Raw genomic sequence first — 18,740 nt, forward strand, 5'->3', positions numbered from 1 at the left:
ATAGTACTCAGTTTTATTTATTTATTTATTTTACCAAAATATCTCTGTAAATCCTTACTAACACAGCCTGAATCAATTCTCACTTCCTAAATTTTAGATAGTGCCCAGATTTTTTTTCCTTTAAAAAAATAAAATAATAATAATAATAATAATAATAATAATAATAATAATAATAATTTCATTTGTTGCACTCCTTTGCTCTTTCTTAAACAATAAATCACAAGCATGGTATATGGAACGGGTTTATTAATAAGCCAAAGTCCTTTTTTTCTACTTTTTAAAAATGGAGGATCTCCAAACACTTTTCCTAAATCTAAAATTTGATTAGAATGCAAATAGCTTAATGTATTTTTTTTTTTTAATTGCGAGCAGGCGGATAAGCGGTCGGCTTTGGGTCCTCGCGTCTGCCAACCCGATCCGACTCTCTTGCGCATGTCAAACAACACGTGCAGTTACGGCAAAACATGGTGGTCGTGTTCTGATCATAACTACCTAATATATTTTGTTACCAACGTTTAATTTAGCTTTATTTCAGGTAAACAGATTTTGTGAGAAATGGGCGGCACTCAAAAGAAAAAGGTAAATACTGACGTTTGGCTTGAACTCAGAAACTCCGGCAGTTTCCATGCTAAGTAGCTAGCTAAACTAGCTTAAGTTTGATCTTCGTGTGGTTCATTATGCTGAGAAAAAATGTACACTTGAATGTGGATATCCCTGCAGTTTACGACTGGAATCAACTAAAATTGTGTTTTCTTTGCAGTTTGAGAGGGGCTCCGCAACAAACTACATTACTAGAAATAGAGCTCGTAAGAAGCTTCAGTTGAGCCTACCAGACTTCAGGTAACAAAATTGCTGCCTTTTTTTGTTTCTTTAAAAGGATACCTATATTTTAACCTTTGTTTGGAACCTTTTGCAACTTGAACTATTTAAATTAGTCGAAACAGCTTTGAATTGTAAATGGACTGTAAACACATGGATTCAATTATAGTGAATGAGATTTTTCAAATATGTGCTGCTAATCATTGTTTATACCCATCTAAGTGGTTCAGCACAGCCTTATAATAAAAAGGTGCACCTATTTGATGTGGTTTATTAAAGTATTCAGTAAAAAAATAAATAAAAAAATGTTAAAAATCATAATTGTAGTTAAACCAAGAATTCTAAATCCACTGTTACCTTTAAACAATATTCGACATTTTGACAGTAAATATAAAGACTTTACATAACTGTTAACTGGTAATTAGTGTTTTCTAGTTAACACTAAAGTTTAGCTCCTTGTTAGTCCCTTCTGGGTTTATACAATTTATAATGCGGTGGGTTTAATCTATGATAGTCCAATGATAAAATATGTTGCCAGATGTAGTAATGGGTGTCTATGTAACTGTTGAATCTACAGTGAATAATTTGCTTTACTTTTTGTTTTAGACGACTCTGCATCCTCAAAGGAATCTATCCGCATGAGCCGAAGCATAAGAAGAAGGTCAACAAGGGCTCCACCGCCCCCAGGACTTTCTACCTGCTTAAAGACATTCGTTTTCTGCTGCATGAGCCGATTGTTGCCAAGTTCAGAGAATACAAGGTATCTCAAAATGTGTTTTACTTTGATTAATTATACGTCTACACAGCACTTGCTTTTTAAGGAGTGACTATTCACACATAATTATGTTAAGGTTAGAAGAGCAAATGGAGGGTTATAAATGGGCAATGTAGCAATGTGCATGTTGGCCACACTTATTACACATGGCCAACAAGAATTTCCATCAGTTTTTAGACTTGGTCGCACTTCAATACGTGTGAATGATCCCAGCTTTCTTTTTATTGTGGTTAATAATCCACTTTATCTTCAAAGTGTGTATTAAAGACCTGTTGTAGAGCTCATTGATACAAAAATACATTGCAGCCAATTTATTAAAACTGAGTGCCTATTGTGTGTTTGGCATTCTGCCTGCCATCTGAGTGCCTCTGCTGTCTTGACTGCATGCTGGGTCCCTGGTGGAAGTCTACTCAAGCCTGCAGGAGCATTTATTGAGGTCTTGGCCGGCTCGTTTGCCTTCTCGACTCAAAGCGAGACCAAGACGCCCCATCTGACCCAGCCATCCTTCCACAACGCCTGCTGCCGATTTTTTGAAAAGTTGTTCTTTGTTTCAACAGATATTTGTGCGGAAACTGAGAAAAGCTTACGGAAAAACAGAGTGGTCTGCAGTAGAAAGACTGAAAGAAAACAAGCCGACCTATAAATTGGACCACATCATCAAAGAGAGGTGAGACTTAATAAGTGGGAATAAGTAGATTTTTTGTTAAATTAAACTGTTATTTACATAAACAATAACAGCACCTCATAGTAAATTTCCTTCCGTTGCAGATACCCCTCCTTCATTGATGCCCTCCGTGATATCGACGATGCCCTCTGCATGTGCTTCCTCTTCTCCACATTTGCCAGAACAGGAAAATGTCACGTTCAAACAATCACACTCTGCAGGCGCCTCACTGTAGAGTGGATGAACTACGTGATTGCATCACGCTCTCTCAGAAAGGTACAGCTTGACCAAACACTTTTACTGGGAAAAAAGTGAAAAAATCACATTCCTGTTTTGCAGCATAAAACCCACTTTGTTCCCATTAGGTTTTCATCTCCATCAAGGGAATTTACTATCAGGCTGAGGTGATGGGACAGCTCATTACATGGCTGGTGCCATATCAATTCTCCCATGATGTAAGTCAAATTGATGAAATGAGGTTAATAAAGAATATGCCAACAAGCAGGTACTTTTATTATTTAATTATTGTGGTGAAGGTTTACACAGCTCTGTAGCAGGGACAACAAAATCAACAAACCATGTTCTAACCAAACACAGGAAATCCACTCTTAATTAGTCATAAATGCATTTTAAAGCTGTTTGGATCATTTCCAGAGTCTGACGTCATCTTTTTATATTTATTTTTAAATACTATCTCACTAGTCTTCAAAATAAAACACTTACGTTGAAGAGGTTTAATTTCCACTTGTGGGGTAGAAACTTTAAGACTCTTTTGTTGATTTGCTTCACTGCATTTTCTAAATACAATCAGAAGAAATAATTCTTTAAATATAGACAATTTAACAGCTAAGAGAGGAAAGCGACATTAACTTTTAAAGGTTTTTCAAAGTTAGGTTTTAAATAAAGTAAATACAATTAAATGCCTGAATATTTTACTTTTACAGTTAGTTGGTAAGTAGATATTTTATTTTTCTAAAATAATATTTTTACTGTTTTTAGCATCCAACAGATGTTGACTACAGAGTCATGGCAACGTTCACAGAGTTGTACACAACCTTGCTGGGCTTTGTGAACTTCAGACTCTATCATTCCCTCAACTTGGTCTACCCTCCCAAGGTATTTTGAACTTGAGAAGCTTTCAAGAAATGTATTTGTATCGTGACTTATGGAAATTTCAACTTTGAACCTACGTTGTTTTCATACAGTTGGACATTAAAGCTGAGTCAGAGCTCAAGGGAGAGAAAGACGAAGAATACGCCATGGATTCAGAGAGTTACTCCGAGGTACTTTTTTTAATTTTTTACTCTGAGCAGCCTTAAATGCCTGTTTAATTGTATTTACAGCTTTATTTTTTATTTTTTCCCCTCTGACTTTTACCGTGGCCCTAAAACGCAAATCACTTAATGCAAAAAATATTAAAGATCACAAAAATTAAAACAGCAAAATAAATAATTTACAAACTTAGAGTTAAAAGGAAAATTCTAAAAACCTAAATGGAAAAAAAAAAACTAAAATAAAAAGGAAACAGTTTGGGGGGAAAAAGAAATTCCAAAATCTAAGTGAAATGTTAAGATGTAAAAAAAAAAATCAGAAAAAGTAGGTATTATAGAACATCACTGATTGGACAACACATCCTCTCTCCAAACCCGTCATATATGGATGTAGGGTTTGAGCAACCTCTGCATCACTTTTTGACGTCTCCAACCCTTCGGGACGCGGAACAGGTACCGGTTAGGCTACCGGGACCAGGTTAGGGTTGGGATAACGGTACCGGTTTGTGAAACAGAGGTTGGAGACCCCTTATCTGGTGGGAACATCAGCATGTAAAAAAAAAAAAAGACAAGTTGGGAACACCCAAGATGTCAAAAAGTGACGTGGAGGGGCCCGAACCATACAGCACGTTGGGAGAAAGAATTTGTTCATTTGGATGATGGAGTTTGCTCACCTTCTCAACCTGAAAGGCGTGGCAATATTCTTCTACTGAAAATATTTCTTTACTGGTCACACTCTTCAAACATCAAAACATCCATCTGCTTTCCCTACTGTTGTCCCATAATACTGTAATATAATCTTTTTATGTTTTCTTTTAAATTTTTTTTACATTTTATTTTCATTTCTCTAATTACTTTTTGTTTTCAGAAAAGAAAATTCTGAAATTTTTGGTTCTTTTTTTCCCTCAAAAATGTAATGTTTTTTTTTCTTCATTATTTGTTTTTTTTTTCATTATCTTTGTGATCTTTAAAATATTTTGATTGCGATGAATGATTTGTACTTTATCATAGACGTTTCCCTTTTTTACGTATAAGCAGAATCAAGCAGGATTTTAGACATAATTGGTGAAACTTGTATTGGAATGTTTTATTGAACTAAAACATAAGCCGAGTTTTTTTCATTTATTTATTTGTTTTAATGCTGTACATGCTGAAAATAGCCAACCGGAAAATCATCTTGTTTTGTCTGTGCAGAAACTTGCAGCTCTCAGTGCCAGTCTGGCCCGTGTTGTTTCTACTGCAGAGGAAGAAGATGCTCAGCTTGATCAGTTTCCTACGGAGGAGGTAAGACATGTTTGGATTTTTTTTTAATTTGTTTGTTTTATTTTCCTCAATAAGAATGTTTTATTTTCAAGAAAACTCAAAAACAACTCCTGATAAATTAGTGGCTCTCTCAGGACAATAGGGCTGAAGCATTAGAATGTAACTAGGGATTTACAGCTTTATGTTTGGTTGCCAATGGTGCTTTGGTTCTCACCCGAGAAGCTTGTTTAAAATTGTCATCTAGGAATCATGTAATACCATAGGGACTTTTTATGACTCTGCAAAAAAGAAAAGTTTTTAACCATAAAGGTCCTTGGAGCAGTTTATCTGAACTCATGTTTGGTGTTTTCAAATACACTGATCTGCCTGTGAACACCACACTGATGACAGGATGGAAGTTTAAGAATGTTTGTAATACTTAGATGTCCATATACAGAGAGAGTTAACTTCTGATAATGTACACCTTGTCAGACATTATCCCTTGCATGAACTTTATTACTCAGTTTTCTTCATAAAGCAATGGTTATTTTTTTAAATAACATACTTAATATTAAAAAATACCTATTTAAAGGGACAGTTTGTTTCAATCTAAAAGATTTTGGTCATTCTATGGTTAAATGTCAGCAGGTCATACAAGTTGGCGTCCTCCCACTCCCTTTCAATCAATCGATTGAACTTATTGTGACAATTTTAATGGTTATTCTGTCGTGTTCTATATGCAAAATACCTCATAAAAACTATGAATGATAATTGAATTAATTACATGAGTATTTTCCAATCAATTATATGCCTAATTATTCTATGTTGTGATATGTCTTTGTATGGATATAAACATCTGTTAGCTCTCTTCTTTGCATTATTCTTGCTTTAATTGCTTAAAATAAACCATTTCCCATGGAATCCTATCCAAAGCATTGTTGAGTTTAACCTGGATCATCATAAAGTGCAAACCTAATGGGAACAAGTCCATTCATCAAGGCAAAACGAAGACTTATCAGCATTTGAAACATTTTTTTATTTCTCGTTTTGCTTCTCTCCAGGAGGATTTGGAGAAAGCTGAAGCTCGAGAAAAGGAGCAAGTGCAGCTGGAAACCCAGAAAAAGATTTTTGAGGGACTCAAGTTTTTCCTGAACAGAGAAGTTCCCAGAGAGTCTCTGGCTTTTGTCATCAGGTAAACAATTGTGATACTTAAAGATCCACTCTGAGGAAAATTGGGTTTTTAACATGTTCATTTTTCTCATGGTGGAGGACATATAAAAATAACATTAAGCTTAGATTTGTTTTTCTGAGTATTTATTTATTGAAAATGTTGTGAATCAAGAACAGGCAAAAAAAAAAAAAACTACAGGTGGAATGAAGTTTTGTTTGTTACATAGAAAATAAGCTGCTCTACTCCATTGGGATGCATAAAGAGTGTAATTGCAACAGTTTTGCTTCTACCTCTCAGGTGTTTTGGCGGAAACGTGTCCTGGGACAAGTCTGTTTGCATTGGGAGCACGTATGATGTCACAGATGAGACCATCACACATCAAATTGTTGACAGACCTAATGTTGACAAACGCTACATCAATAGGTAAAAAAAAAGATTATTGACTACATTTCTTATCTAATACAGTTTAAAAATAACCATATTGAGGTCTATGCATTCATATAAATAATGTGCAGTAACCACACAGCCAACATACAGAAGCAGCTTTTTACTTCTTAATCTGATTAATCTGTTATTTATTATTAACAGTCTTTCCAAGAATTCACATTAAACCAAACAAAGCCATTTATTCCCTTTAAGAACTTTAGTATCTGCAATATTTCCATATCCTCAGAGCAGGCTGACACTTTAAATGCAGAAATAGAAAAAGATAGTGTGCCACTTCTGCTTTTGGTTTATGTATTTTTCCAACCTAAAGCACGTTCTTCCAGCTACAACCAACAAAGAAAAACAGTTTTTATCTAAATCTTCCAGCCAGTGTGTTCAAGCAGCAAATACTCATCCTCTGTAACATTGTTAAAATTATAAATTCAAAGCCATACGATCCACGTAGCTGCAGAACAGCTGTCACCTTTGGAAAGTGTTTACAGACACCTTGTGGAAAATTCTCCCTGAATATAAAGTCAGTGAGTTCCAAACTTTGAACTAAAACATTAAAAACAGGAAATCTGATTGTGTTTTTCCCCACATAAAATCACAGCCGCTTAGAGTTTAGTCTATTGTATTTGGTGTGATTCAAACATTTACGTCCATGTTTCAGGTACTACATCCAGCCCCAGTGGGTGTATGATTGTGTGAACGCCAAGGTGCTGTTGCCGGTGGAGGATTATTTCCTTGGGGTGACTCTGCCCCCTCACCTGTCTCCCTTCGTGGAGGAGAAAGACGGGGATTATGTGCCCCCAGAGAAACTGAAGATAATGGCCTTACAGCGAGGAGAAAGACCTGGTGCGGATCCACCTCTTAACTGACAACTTGATTGTTTCCCCAAAGCATTTCTGCAATCGATGTCACAGCACAGTGATGATCTGCTGTTTTAGTGTTTGACAGTTTTATAGTTCTCACCTTTTTTAAAAATGTGTTTTTTGTTATAGAACAAGAGGACGATGATGACAATGAAGAGGACGAAGAAGAAGAAGAGGAGGATGATGAGGAGGATGACGAGGAGGAAAATGAGGATGACGAGGATGAAGCAGAGGAGAAAAATCTTAAGGAGATGGAAAAACAAAAATCCCAGGGAAAGGTGAGGAATTTCAGTTCTTTAGTAGCATTTGTCATGCTGTTTTTTATATTAGTGCTGTCATTTGTGCGATCAATTAATCACATACAGTAATTAATCTATTTTTACTCAAACTTAATAATTGCTGTGAAAAGCCTCATTTTGAGATGTTTTTATTTAAATTTGTGACATTGTGGCACAGTATAAGAACAAAAAAGTGGTTTTATAAAGACTCCAGCCTTTACTTTTACACTACCCAAAGTTTTTTTTTTTTTTAATCTCAAACAATTCCAAAAAATATTTACCAGAAACGTATTATTGTTGCCATATTACGTATGTTGGCAGACTTTATTCCACAGTTCACTGTCCAACGTAATCAGCTCTCCCATTAATTCATAATGACGAACACCTCGTCCGGCTTATAATAGGTATGAGATGTGGCGTTGAGCCATTATTAGGGTTTATTCTGTTAAGAACTACACAGTCACACATTGATGTCACCGCAGTGACGGATACGCACACACCAAGACATAGAGCATGTTCGAATTCCTTCACTACTCACTATTTAGTTTGTTTGCCATCTACAGTGCTGTCTAAATCTACTATTCCAAAATCGAGTGCTCTAGAAACTTCCCAGAAGTCTTGCAAAAAAAAACAGTGTGCATCAGTGCTCACAAAAAAGTGTTTAAATGTAATTTTTTAACAAACTATCCACATTTTCATCACCAGAACACAGTGGATTAATAAATAGACGTTGTAAAATGTTTGTATTGTTTAGATTTTCACTTTGTGAAATTCATGTCAGCCGTTTAAAGAAAGAAAAAAAAAGTGTGAGTCTGGTGTACGATTTTTTTTTTTAATCCAGAGCACTAGATAGATTTTTTTATCTCAACACAATAAATTAAAGGTTGTCTGTTTTAAGGCCCTAGTGTGTTTTCTTTTAGCCCCTTGCATCAAACTGTCTGTTTTCCCATCCAATAGAAAAGGATTCAACACAAATAAACTATTATACATAATACCATCCTGCAACGAACACACACACAGGTGTGCACACTCACTCACAGTTAGTAAATGTGATCTAATCTACATTTTCTAAATTTAGGCACAGGCCGAGACAAACCAATTTTTTAAATTTGAACAAGTTGATGAGTTTGAATCGTTTTACCGATTCTCGAAGGATCGTTACATCCTTATTTGACACCCCTAATACGTATACTTTTATTACATGTTCATACCTCGTTGCTTTTTTTTAAGTCTCTGCAGGTTAAAGTGACACCTGGAAAAATGAAGGTTGAAAACCCGGTGCGCTTGGAGCAGGAGGAGAAGGCGGAGGAGAAACGTCTGGCCATCATGATGATGAAGAAAAAAGAAAAGTACCTCTACGACAAGATCATGTTTGGAAAAAAGAGGAAAATACGAGAGGTGAATTTAATGTTTTCTTTTTTTTAAGTAACTGTCCAGTTCTGGGAAATGTTAATATTTCTACATACTTGACTTTGTTTGCTCTGATATCAGTTCTTTTTTTTAATCTAAAAAGATAACCAATATTGTTCAGCTGCTCTAAAAAGAGCAAACAGTCCCAGCGATGACCCCCCCACGAGTTTACACAGCCTAAATGCCTCCCTGGACAGAGTGACATATTTTTTCATTAACTTCATCTGATCTCTCTCAACAGGCTAACAAGCTCGCGGCGAAGAGAAAAGCCTTCGACGATGAAGAGAAAGCAAAGAAGAAAAAGACCAAAAACTGACTCATCCTGTAAAGTTTGTTTCCCCATCAAGCTGATTTTGTGTATAAAACTGCTTGTTGACTTAAGTTGATGTTTTTAAAGCCACACACTTTGGTTTAACTCACCTGTACAAAATCACATGGATCTAAAGTGAAGAAATAAACATTCTCATTTCTTATGAACATTCATATTTTGTAAACTTTTTGAATCCTTCTAGTCCTAGTTCTTTATTTGTCCCACTCCAATCATCCTTTGATCTATTTTAAAAGTGTTCCCAATGGTCGTTTGATAACGATTATTACATTTTTAACCAAAATCAAAAAACTTGTTTTAGTAAATAGTTTCTGCAGAGCGGCAGGAGTTCATTAGAAATTTGCCTCTGAGATGTGGGCGGGACTGTTGGCACATAGTAAACCTGTCCTCACTTCCCATCATCCCTTTGGGTTTACATGCTCTCCTGCTAGCTTACAGCCCCTCACAACCACAAGCTAACAATAGCGGTGCAACTAAAATGGGGAACAATATCAGAGCTGGAGCTCTGAGCCAGATGTCAGCTCGAATGAAGAAAACAAAGACGTTCATGGATCTATTTGTCTGCAAGTGAATACAGAAGATTTGAGGGTTTTCCAACAAAAAAATAATCTTCTGATTTATAACGACTTGAATAAAGACATAAAATTTTAAGCTGAAATTTATTTCCATGTGTCTCATGAGACAAATGCCACAATAACATGTTAAAAACACTAAATACATGAGTGGGTTTTAAATTAAAATCATTTTTATTCTGTCAATAGTATATTTTATCAAATGTTAGATGAGTTTTCTTGCCTGTGCTGCTTGGCTGGCCTCACTGTTGCAGCTGTGCGTAAAGTGCAAATGCCGTTCTTTGCAGTGGGCAGATGCTGAGGTCATTCTGCTGCTGCTGACGCTGGAATGGATGCTCTGGTTGGTTTGCATTTAAGCGGGGGCACAGATGACGAATGGGAATGTTCCCTCTGCCCTCTGTTTAGGACCACGCCCTCCTTGGTCACTATGCGATATTTTTCTTCGCCCTCCATTTTTTTTTTTTTTTAACACCCAGATCAGCATTCCGTTTGTGCCCACCCCTTTGGGTCTCAGCCTGGCACATGTGCTTGTAGGCACATGCACAACAAAGGGGAGCAGTGTTGTGCCTCAGCAAGTTGAGCATTGGGGGAGTTCAACAGAGTGATTTATTTCTGTGAATCTAGGCTTCAGGATAAATGGAGATGAACTGCATGTGCACTGTACTGCATGGCGCATTGTTGGTTTCATATGGTTGCATCAAGTTTTTGCAGATACTGGTGGTTAGAAGTCTGCAGTATTGTGGAACAAATCCTTTTTATTTAAACTATTTTTTAACTTACCAGATCATATACTTTTTTTTTATTTTAGAGCTTCAAATATAAAAAATTAAAAATGCCTCCCCATAAATAGGTAAGATGATAATAGACGCACGTTTGCTAATTCTGGCTGCTTTTGTTTGGGTCATTTTCTATTCTTAAAGGATTAAATCTGCACGGTGTACCTTACTCCTGCCACATGTGTAGATACAGCTAGCTAAAGCTTTTCAGACAATAAACAGAGCAGTCTTGATCAGTTGAAACAACAAGAGCCTTTGTGCTCGGGGTGGCTGCATTTGTCCTTTTATGCTGTTTTCTGCCCTCCTCTGGGTTTGCAGCTCAAACTTCAGTGTCGACGCTCAATGCTCCTCTGTTTGCGACCACAGATAGATACTATGCAGCCTTTCTCCTCCCTTCCTCATTCCCTCCCCACCGCCTCCCAGCCCTTGCGTCACAGGTGGCTAGATGAGCCTCCCTGCCTCACCGCGTTCAGCCGGATCACTTCTGGAAGTGGAGGTTGAGAGGAGAGGCAGCAAGAGGGCATCAGGGGTTGGAAACGAGGAAGAGAAGACAAATAGATGAAGATCTCCAGTCTAGAGATCATAGTGAGCAGCTTTAAGTAGAGGTTATGACATAATGTGTTTATCAAGAGCAATTGTAAAGGAGGGAATTATTTCACGCATGAAGCAGGATGGTCAATACGGAAAGAAAGAAGTTTAGTTCATCAACAGATTTATGAATGAGGGTAAGTAAAGATGAAGAAATCTGTTATTTTTTCTGTTTTTCCTGTTAAATTGTGTGCTGTATTCTGTTAAATGATTTATTATGTAATTGTTTCCCTCCAAAATCTTGGGATCAGTGTAAGTCCTCATAATACTAGAGTCTGCTTTTTTTCTTTGATTTTTAGCAATATAAAAGTTATGGAAATGGACTAAATGTAATGAGGAAGTTTGCTAACTGAGCAATAACATTTAGAATACAATATTTAGTTTTTATAATAGTTTTTTTTTCTTAAAGAACTGGAAAAACTGCAACAATGCTGGTAATACTAAGGTTATTGGTTTATTTTATTCATGTTTTATTTTACAGTTACACTACCATCAGAAGCACAGCCAGGACAAATATTAGCATACTTTTGTCGTTTTAAATGATTTTACCTGAGCTAACTTTGTTCTAGAACACCATGGATGATTGTGAGTGCAGAGAAAACTCTCATACCTCCAAACTTGACCTTTCATGGGGTTGATAACAAAGAGACACCGCTCTCATAGGTGTGTTTGGACAAGGCTGTTTGGTTAAAGGATTTATGATAAGATTTAGTTTTAAAAGTCAGATAGATGAGCATTGTAAGATATACTAAAAAAAAAAAAGGAACCACTATCTGGTCTATTATAAAATGTTCATTCAATATGGTGTAAGGAGTTGTGTAAGATAATGATTTAGATCACAGTCTAAAAATAGCGTCAGTTGTTCTTTTAAACCCTGAATGACAAAATACTAGTAGCAGTATATCTGTGCTCTTAGGTCTTCCCCCCAAAAAAGATTTGTGTTTTTAAGTGTATATTTTATATAATTGCACAAAAAGTCTAAAATAGTGCTTTTATATTGTTTTAGCCAAATGTTAAATTTTTTAAATGTTGCATCATTTTTACTATTTACAAATTGCATAACTTTTCAAATTAAGTTTTTATAACTTCTTGCATAACTTAACAATAAAACGTATCAAATTGGCAGCACTAAAAGGGCAATCTATAAGAAAATTATTTGATTTAAAATAAAAACAAATTGTATGAACAAAATTTTACTTTTTTTAACGAGTATAAAATATTTGCAATGTTTGTCCAGCGGTGGCTATTTTGTTACACGTGGAGTCAGCAAGTGGTTGGTCTCACCACGGTCTGCTGTATCACTTTCCATGAGGCTGCATAATGTATGCTTTACAGCAGCTGAGAAAAATCCGCTTTGTCATTTCGAGTCTCCAGTCTATCATTTTGGTGCTCACCGTACAATCTGAACAAACCCTGTGTTTATGAAGGGACCAGAGCGAAATGAGATCAGCTGTGAAACCGTCTTTCCTGTGTCTAGATTCTCCAGCACACAGTCAGATACTCTGTCAAATCAACATACTTTAACTTACCACTACTGATGTACCAAAATTTTGCTTTAAATGTTGAACTCTTTATTTGGAATCTTCCCAAAAAAACAATTTAATACATAACGCATTTATTTTTAAAATCTGATAAATAGATACTACTATAAAACTTAAAAAAATACGTTAAAAATCTAAATCTCATCTTTATAAAAGGGGTTTTTATTTTTAGTTTTCTGAGCTTGTACGTGTCATCAAGATACCAGAGAACGAGCGTGGTGACATAAAATAACCCACTAATAAATGATTCAAAGAGGCTCTGGTTTTCTGAAGAGCCTTCCCTCTGAATAATGAGGTACACTCAAGAATTAGCTACGGACCAATGGAGCTCCTCGCTCCTTTCCACTTAGTCGATACATCAGAAACGGCTGTGCATTATGCACACTGAAAGGCTTTTCTGCTTCAGATTTGGATCAGTAAAACATTGATGATACGTGATTTTAAAATGCAGTATATTACTTTCTGTTTCGAAGGTAATCATTGACTCTCCTGGACCATGACTGGCAAGCAGGGGAGGCAGTGGAGGTCCATGGGCAAAGGCCTTGTGCTGGGGACTCTCCTCACCAGCTTTATGATTCTGGTTTATTGTTTCTCCGCACCGCAGATTCACCTCAACTCACCTGAGTAAGGTTCATGTTTGTATTTATGGACAAAATAATGATTAGAATCTACAATAAAAATCTTATCATCGAAAAGGATTTTTTTCTTTTCTGAATATCTGGTTAACTCTTCACATCCTGGATTCTCTTTTATTGTTTTTTTTTTTTTACGATTTAGGTTTTTGACCCCAAAATTTTGATTTGCTTTACAATTCAAAATTATAAAATTAATTTAAAAAATCTGCAATATGTTTTACAATTTTTATATATTTTCTATAATTTTTTAATTGAATCCAGAATATAAAATGTTATTTTTGTCACTACTAAAGTTGGTTTGATGTTAATTTAATCAAATAATTTTCTGGACTGAGATTTGCAGAAAGTCCTACAACATTTATCGCCTCATAAACTTGACAGTTTTTTTTTTTGTATTGTTTGATTGTGTTACCTTTAACTCACCTTTGAGTATAAATACATTTTTTTTTTATTTCTGTCAGGGTCCCTGTACCGCACTCCTGTGCCCACCGTCCATCCCCCCTCAAACACACTACCAACAGTTCACAAAAAGCCAGTGGTCCGTCCTGTCTTCCCAAAATGGACGTAATGTTCCTGAAGACTCACAAAACAGCCAGCGGCACCTTCCTCAACATACTTTTTCGCTTTGGAGAGAAACACAGACTCAAGTTTGCATTCCCGGACAGCAGGAATGACTTCTTTTATCCATCTCCGTTCCATCGTGCACAGGTTAAAGATTACAGGCCTGGAATGTGTTTCAACATCATCTGTAATCACATGAGGTTCAACGCACCTGAATTAGCAAAGCTGCTGCCCACAGATACCACTTACATCACAATTCTGCGAGACCCAGCAGAGCTTTTTGAATCCTCCTTCCACTATTTTGGTCGGTTGGTGCCTTTTACCTGGAAGATACAAGGAGAAGACAAGCTGTCCGAGTTCCTCCTCGACCCTCAGAGCTATTTCGACCCAGAAAGTTACAACTCTCATTACCTCAAGAATCTGCTGTTTTTTGACTTTGGCCAGGACAACACTTTGGACCCGGATGACCCACGGGTGGATGCAGGAATCAGGTCAATCTCGGAGCGTTTTGACCTCGTGATGCTGGTGGAGCACTTCGAAGAATCACTGCTCCTGCTTAAGGACGCACTCTGCTGGGAGATGGATGATCTTCTCTTCTTTAAGCTCAACGTCCGCAAGGGATCCACAGTGTCTAAGCTCACCTCAGAGCTGAGAGCCAAAGCCCTTGAGTGGAACGCTATCGACTGGAAGCTCTACCAGCATTTCAACCAAACATTTTGGAAGAAAGTTGATGCCTACGGGCGACAGCGCATGGCCGATGACGTCGCAGAGCTCAGAATAAGAAACAAGAGGATGGCATCCATATGCATCGAGGGAGGACATCCGGTAGAAGCCGGCAGCATCCAAGAGACAGACATGCAGCCCTGGCAGCCAATTGGATCCAAGTCTATAATGGGGTACAACTTAAAGAAGAACATGGACAAAGCACATCGGAAGCTGTGCCGCAAGATGTTGATGCCAGAGATTCAGTATTTATCAGAACTTGGGGTTAACCTGTGGATCACCAAACTGTGGGGTCATGTGAGAGACGTCATTAACTGGTAACTGAGTGTGCAAGAGGGCGAGACAGCTGTAATATCATATGATGTTATACATTTCTATCGCATCTTCGGCCTCCTGGAGTTAGAATATGTATACTTTTACTGATGTGGGTTACATATGAACGCAAGCTGTAAAGTCTGCCTAGTATTGATTCTTGTTTATGGGCCAAAAAGTAAAAAAATGTTTCTTCTGAGGTTCTGACAAAACAGCTGAGTAAGCTATGATGCTATTGTTTTATTCTTCCTGCAAGTAACTGCAACCACTGCCAGATCTGAAGGTTATTCCAAGGTTTGAATAAACTTTATTGATAGTGTACACACAAACAAATAGACTCCCAACTTTTGATTCCAGAAAAAGGAATAAAATATGATGTTAAGATATTTAATTGAAGTATTACATTGTCTAACAGGAAAACTGACTACATGTAGGAGAATGTATGCACAGTTATGAAAAGGGAAATATTTTTTCACAGTTAATGAAACAATTCAAGCTAAAAATTACAAGACTATTCAAAAAGTACTGCTCAACACTGATAATTATACTTATTTTACTTTGTGAATTATTTCAAAACTAAATGAATATAATATTACAATTATTTTCACAAGTAATTAATGTACAAGAAATTATAAACAAATATGCAATCAAGCAGAAAGCTATTTTTCATTTTCTTATTCTAGTCTTCCTCTTTGTTAGCTTTATGCAATAACAGTAGAGATATTTTTCTGATAAATAAAACGATTGTGTTAGCATAAATGTTACAAGCCAACAAAAAAATTAAGAAAATTATATTTTTTAAGTACATTTCTGAGGTCTTTCAGGAAAAGCAACCAGTGTTAAACACCAACTTTAAGAATTTACACAAACCTGTTCCAATCTCTTGCAACAAAAAATGTGAGTTAAGGTTAGTTATTATTTTATTTATTTATTATTTTTGCCTTTTCTAACTACCGGCGCTTATAATGCATTTTTTAATAAATTTCAAATCTCCTTGTGTTAAAACACATTTAAAAAGCTAAAGTTTTCCTCTCTTCTTCCTCAAGTTTGCTTTACGTGTACACCAAGCAACCAATTGCACTAGATGTTGCACAGGAATGTATATCACCAACATTTCAAATTATTTCTCCAATTACAAACAGATTAAATCACCAGTTATTTGACTGGCAATCAACATGTTTGAAGAATGCTCTGTTAAAACAAATGTGTGTTGGAGATAATAAAGTAACAGAAACGGTATTTATTTTGTTTAGTAGTGTGAAAATTCTGCAGATGTAAATTGTTAATTGCCATTGTCAAAATAAAACATGGAAAAAACGACATCCTCCTTTCTTCCAGAAACATAAAAAATGTATCTTTTGTAAATAAAATATATATTTTTTTTAATGGCTTCTCTTAATTGTAAATAAGTAGTAAAGGTTAAGCTATGCTTTATTACCATTTTTTAAATTAAATTAAGCCATAACACTGGGTTAGCCACAGTTTACCATCCTTGTGTTACTAGTTTAGGCAACCACTACTGATTAAATAAGCGATTTAGCAGAACTATCTAAAACGAAAAACAGTTCGTATGAAATTATCATGTTGTAACCATAACTGAATTTCACAATTTTCTTCTTTTTCCCCATTCTTCTTTCCAAGCCTTAAAAAATTCTAATAGATAAAATTATTCAAATTTTAACGTTGCCTGATCCAAAAAAAATGTACAGGATCAAACTATGTAAATGTCTCTCTTTGAAGAAAGGTACCAAAATACTTTCATCACAAATATCATATTAATAGGTATTTGCTTTTTTGTTAAAGTCAGTATTGTACAATTACAAAAAAATAAAAATATATATTTTTTTAATCACCACACGTTTATTAGCTTAGCATATCCCCATTTTGGTCTGTGTATCATAGACATCTTATCCAAGAAAATGGCAACATCTTTTATTTATTTATTTATTTTAATGAGGCAGTATAATTGTAATAAAGTTTCATTTAAAAGTTCTGGTAATCCATAAAATAGAAGGCAAAGGTTAAATTAAATCACCCAACCTGTTTTCAGACCTAGATTTGGTTTTGTTAATCAAATTCCAAATGAAAATTTTACAGCAACATCATCTAATATTAGCTATTTGCAAATAAGAAGCCAACAGGCTTTTACGTAAGATGCTAAAGTTTTCTGATTGGATTTTCTCTGTGATTTCAAATGCCTTGAAAATTGTGATGTAACATTTAATCCTTCAAGTTCTTTACACACAAAAAGCCAGCAGGGGGAGCATTTCTAGGCAAGCGTAGTCTTCCCAAATCTTCAGTACCACAAAATTGCTCAATGTCAATACAATGAGTAACTGGTGTTGTTGATCATTTTGGTTTCTATAACATGTTCCTTGCCAGAGTTAAACAGGAATGTAGGGGATATGTTGAGGCGGAGCAGACGGCAAAAAAGCATTCTCTTAGAGCTAGATTGTCTTCTGAGAAGCAAAAAGGAGGTTTTGGGATATAGTGAAAGGGGACATAAGGGTAAATGGTGAGAGTGAAGGGGATGCAAACAAGGGAGACAGATGAAAACAGATGATTTGCCTAAAGGGAGCAGCCGAAAAACAAAAAAAAGTTCTGTTTTCTCCAAGTACAAAGTGCAGAAGAAATTTCACTGGGTTTGATAAAAAGAAATGTTTTAGTGACAAATTCAGACATATGCTCTAGCTTTAGACAAAGACAGCTAAATGAAGAATATTAATGAAAAGCAAGACAAAAGATAAGGGCAAAAAATATTTCTATTGATTTACCTGCAAATATAATTGACAGCACTTGTCCATTTATTAGCTTCATTTAGCAAAATATTAATCAGAGATGCATAAAACAGTATCTAAACACAATTATGATGATTTCGATAATGCATTTTCAAGCTGTTACATAAGCTTCTTCATGGAGTTCAAGACAGCTTTACTTTGAGATTTGCAGTTGTCTGAAACTGAAATGTTGTTTTAACTGCTGCAGAGGATCTCATGACTTTCTCCACCTTCAAACTGCTACAACCAGCAACTTAATTTAATCAAAAAATTAGGAATTTATTGAAAAATTCTGACTATGGAGAATGATGTTATAACGTTTTAGCCACAGAAATATTTTGAATTTGCACATAGCTTGGAGTTATAATGGCTGCTCACTGATGTTGACTGGGTCAAATGAAAGCACACTGTTTGTTTGCAGACGTCCATAAATCTCTGCTGGCTCGGTTTGGTTTATAGCTATATTGCTATTGCAGTGCAGATCACCATCTCTCTCTATAAACCTTTTGTGTCAACAATACAGTTGTTTTTTTTCCCCAATAACTTTATTAAAAGTATAAACGATGCAAAATGGAAGAGAAAAACACTATACATATGGTGGATCCTGAACATCAACAATCAGTATTACAGTTAAGAGGTTAAATGTATCTTTTTGAACAGAGAATGTATGAAAAGTTTCTTTTTTTATGTATGCAGTTCCTTTAAAAGGATTAAATGTTCTTGTACCCCTCCTATTTTGTATGTGTTCACTTGTTTTGTAACATGATCTAAAGTCCAGAAACCGTAAAACAAATCTGTGAATTGGACCGTTTACATTCACAAAATTGTGTCGTATTATACCCGGAGATCTATTTCAAACCGTGTGCAAACTTTTTATATGGAATTGTATTAAGTACATGAACTGTGGTGTACTCAATCTGGCCGACGTGGTGATAATGAATACTTCTAGATTCTAAACAATGAACACACTGACAGCACTGCTGAGGTACAAGGAAG

At 35.8% G+C, this 18,740-nt stretch overlaps 2 protein-coding genes across 2 annotated transcripts; both read left to right on the top strand.

Moving 5' to 3' along the window:
• Positions 1-232: 232 nt before the first annotated feature.
• Positions 233-9,414, top strand: pes (pescadillo). The gene is made up of 15 exons (XM_024276264.2): positions 233-579; positions 761-840; positions 1,426-1,579; positions 2,152-2,261; positions 2,363-2,534; positions 2,624-2,713; positions 3,258-3,374; positions 3,464-3,541; positions 4,724-4,813; positions 5,833-5,963; positions 6,240-6,365; positions 7,042-7,226; positions 7,373-7,521; positions 8,752-8,919; positions 9,173-9,414. The coding sequence occupies exons 1-15, from the start codon at positions 556-558 to the stop codon at positions 9,245-9,247; spliced, it is 1,749 nt and encodes a 582-aa protein (XP_024132032.1). The 5' UTR covers positions 233-555; the 3' UTR covers positions 9,248-9,414.
• A 1,659-nt stretch (positions 9,415-11,073) lies between these two features.
• gal3st1a (galactose-3-O-sulfotransferase 1a) lies at positions 11,074-16,283 on the top strand. Its single transcript, XM_024276270.2, has 3 exons — positions 11,074-11,332; positions 13,210-13,360; positions 13,833-16,283. Exons 2-3 carry the CDS (start codon positions 13,233-13,235, stop codon positions 14,974-14,976), a joined length of 1,272 nt encoding a protein of 423 aa, XP_024132038.1. The 5' UTR covers positions 11,074-11,332; positions 13,210-13,232; the 3' UTR covers positions 14,977-16,283.
• Positions 16,284-18,740: the final 2,457 nt, after the last annotated feature.

The sequence above is a fragment of the Oryzias melastigma genome, linkage group LG9 (assembly GCF_002922805.2).
Source record: "Oryzias melastigma strain HK-1 linkage group LG9, ASM292280v2, whole genome shotgun sequence".
Classification (NCBI taxonomy): Eukaryota; Metazoa; Chordata; class Actinopteri; order Beloniformes; family Adrianichthyidae; genus Oryzias; species Oryzias melastigma.

Bases quoted from the DNA above. Each gene is read 5' to 3' on its own strand.
- pes (XM_024276264.2), top strand. From the start codon at position 556: ATGGGCGGCACTCAAAAGAAAAAG. The intron at 2,535-2,623 runs GTACAGCTTGAC...TGTTCCCATTAG, and splicing joins CATCACGCTCTCTCAGAAAG to GTTTTCATCTCCATCAAGGG. The intron at 3,375-3,463 runs GTATTTTGAACT...GTTTTCATACAG, and splicing joins ACTTGGTCTACCCTCCCAAG to TTGGACATTAAAGCTGAGTC.
- gal3st1a (XM_024276270.2), top strand. From the start codon at position 13,233: ATGACTGGCAAGCAGGGGAGGCAGTGGAGGTCCATGGGCAAAGGCCTT. The intron at 13,361-13,832 runs GTAAGGTTCATG...TATTTCTGTCAG, and splicing joins ATTCACCTCAACTCACCTGA to GGTCCCTGTACCGCACTCCT.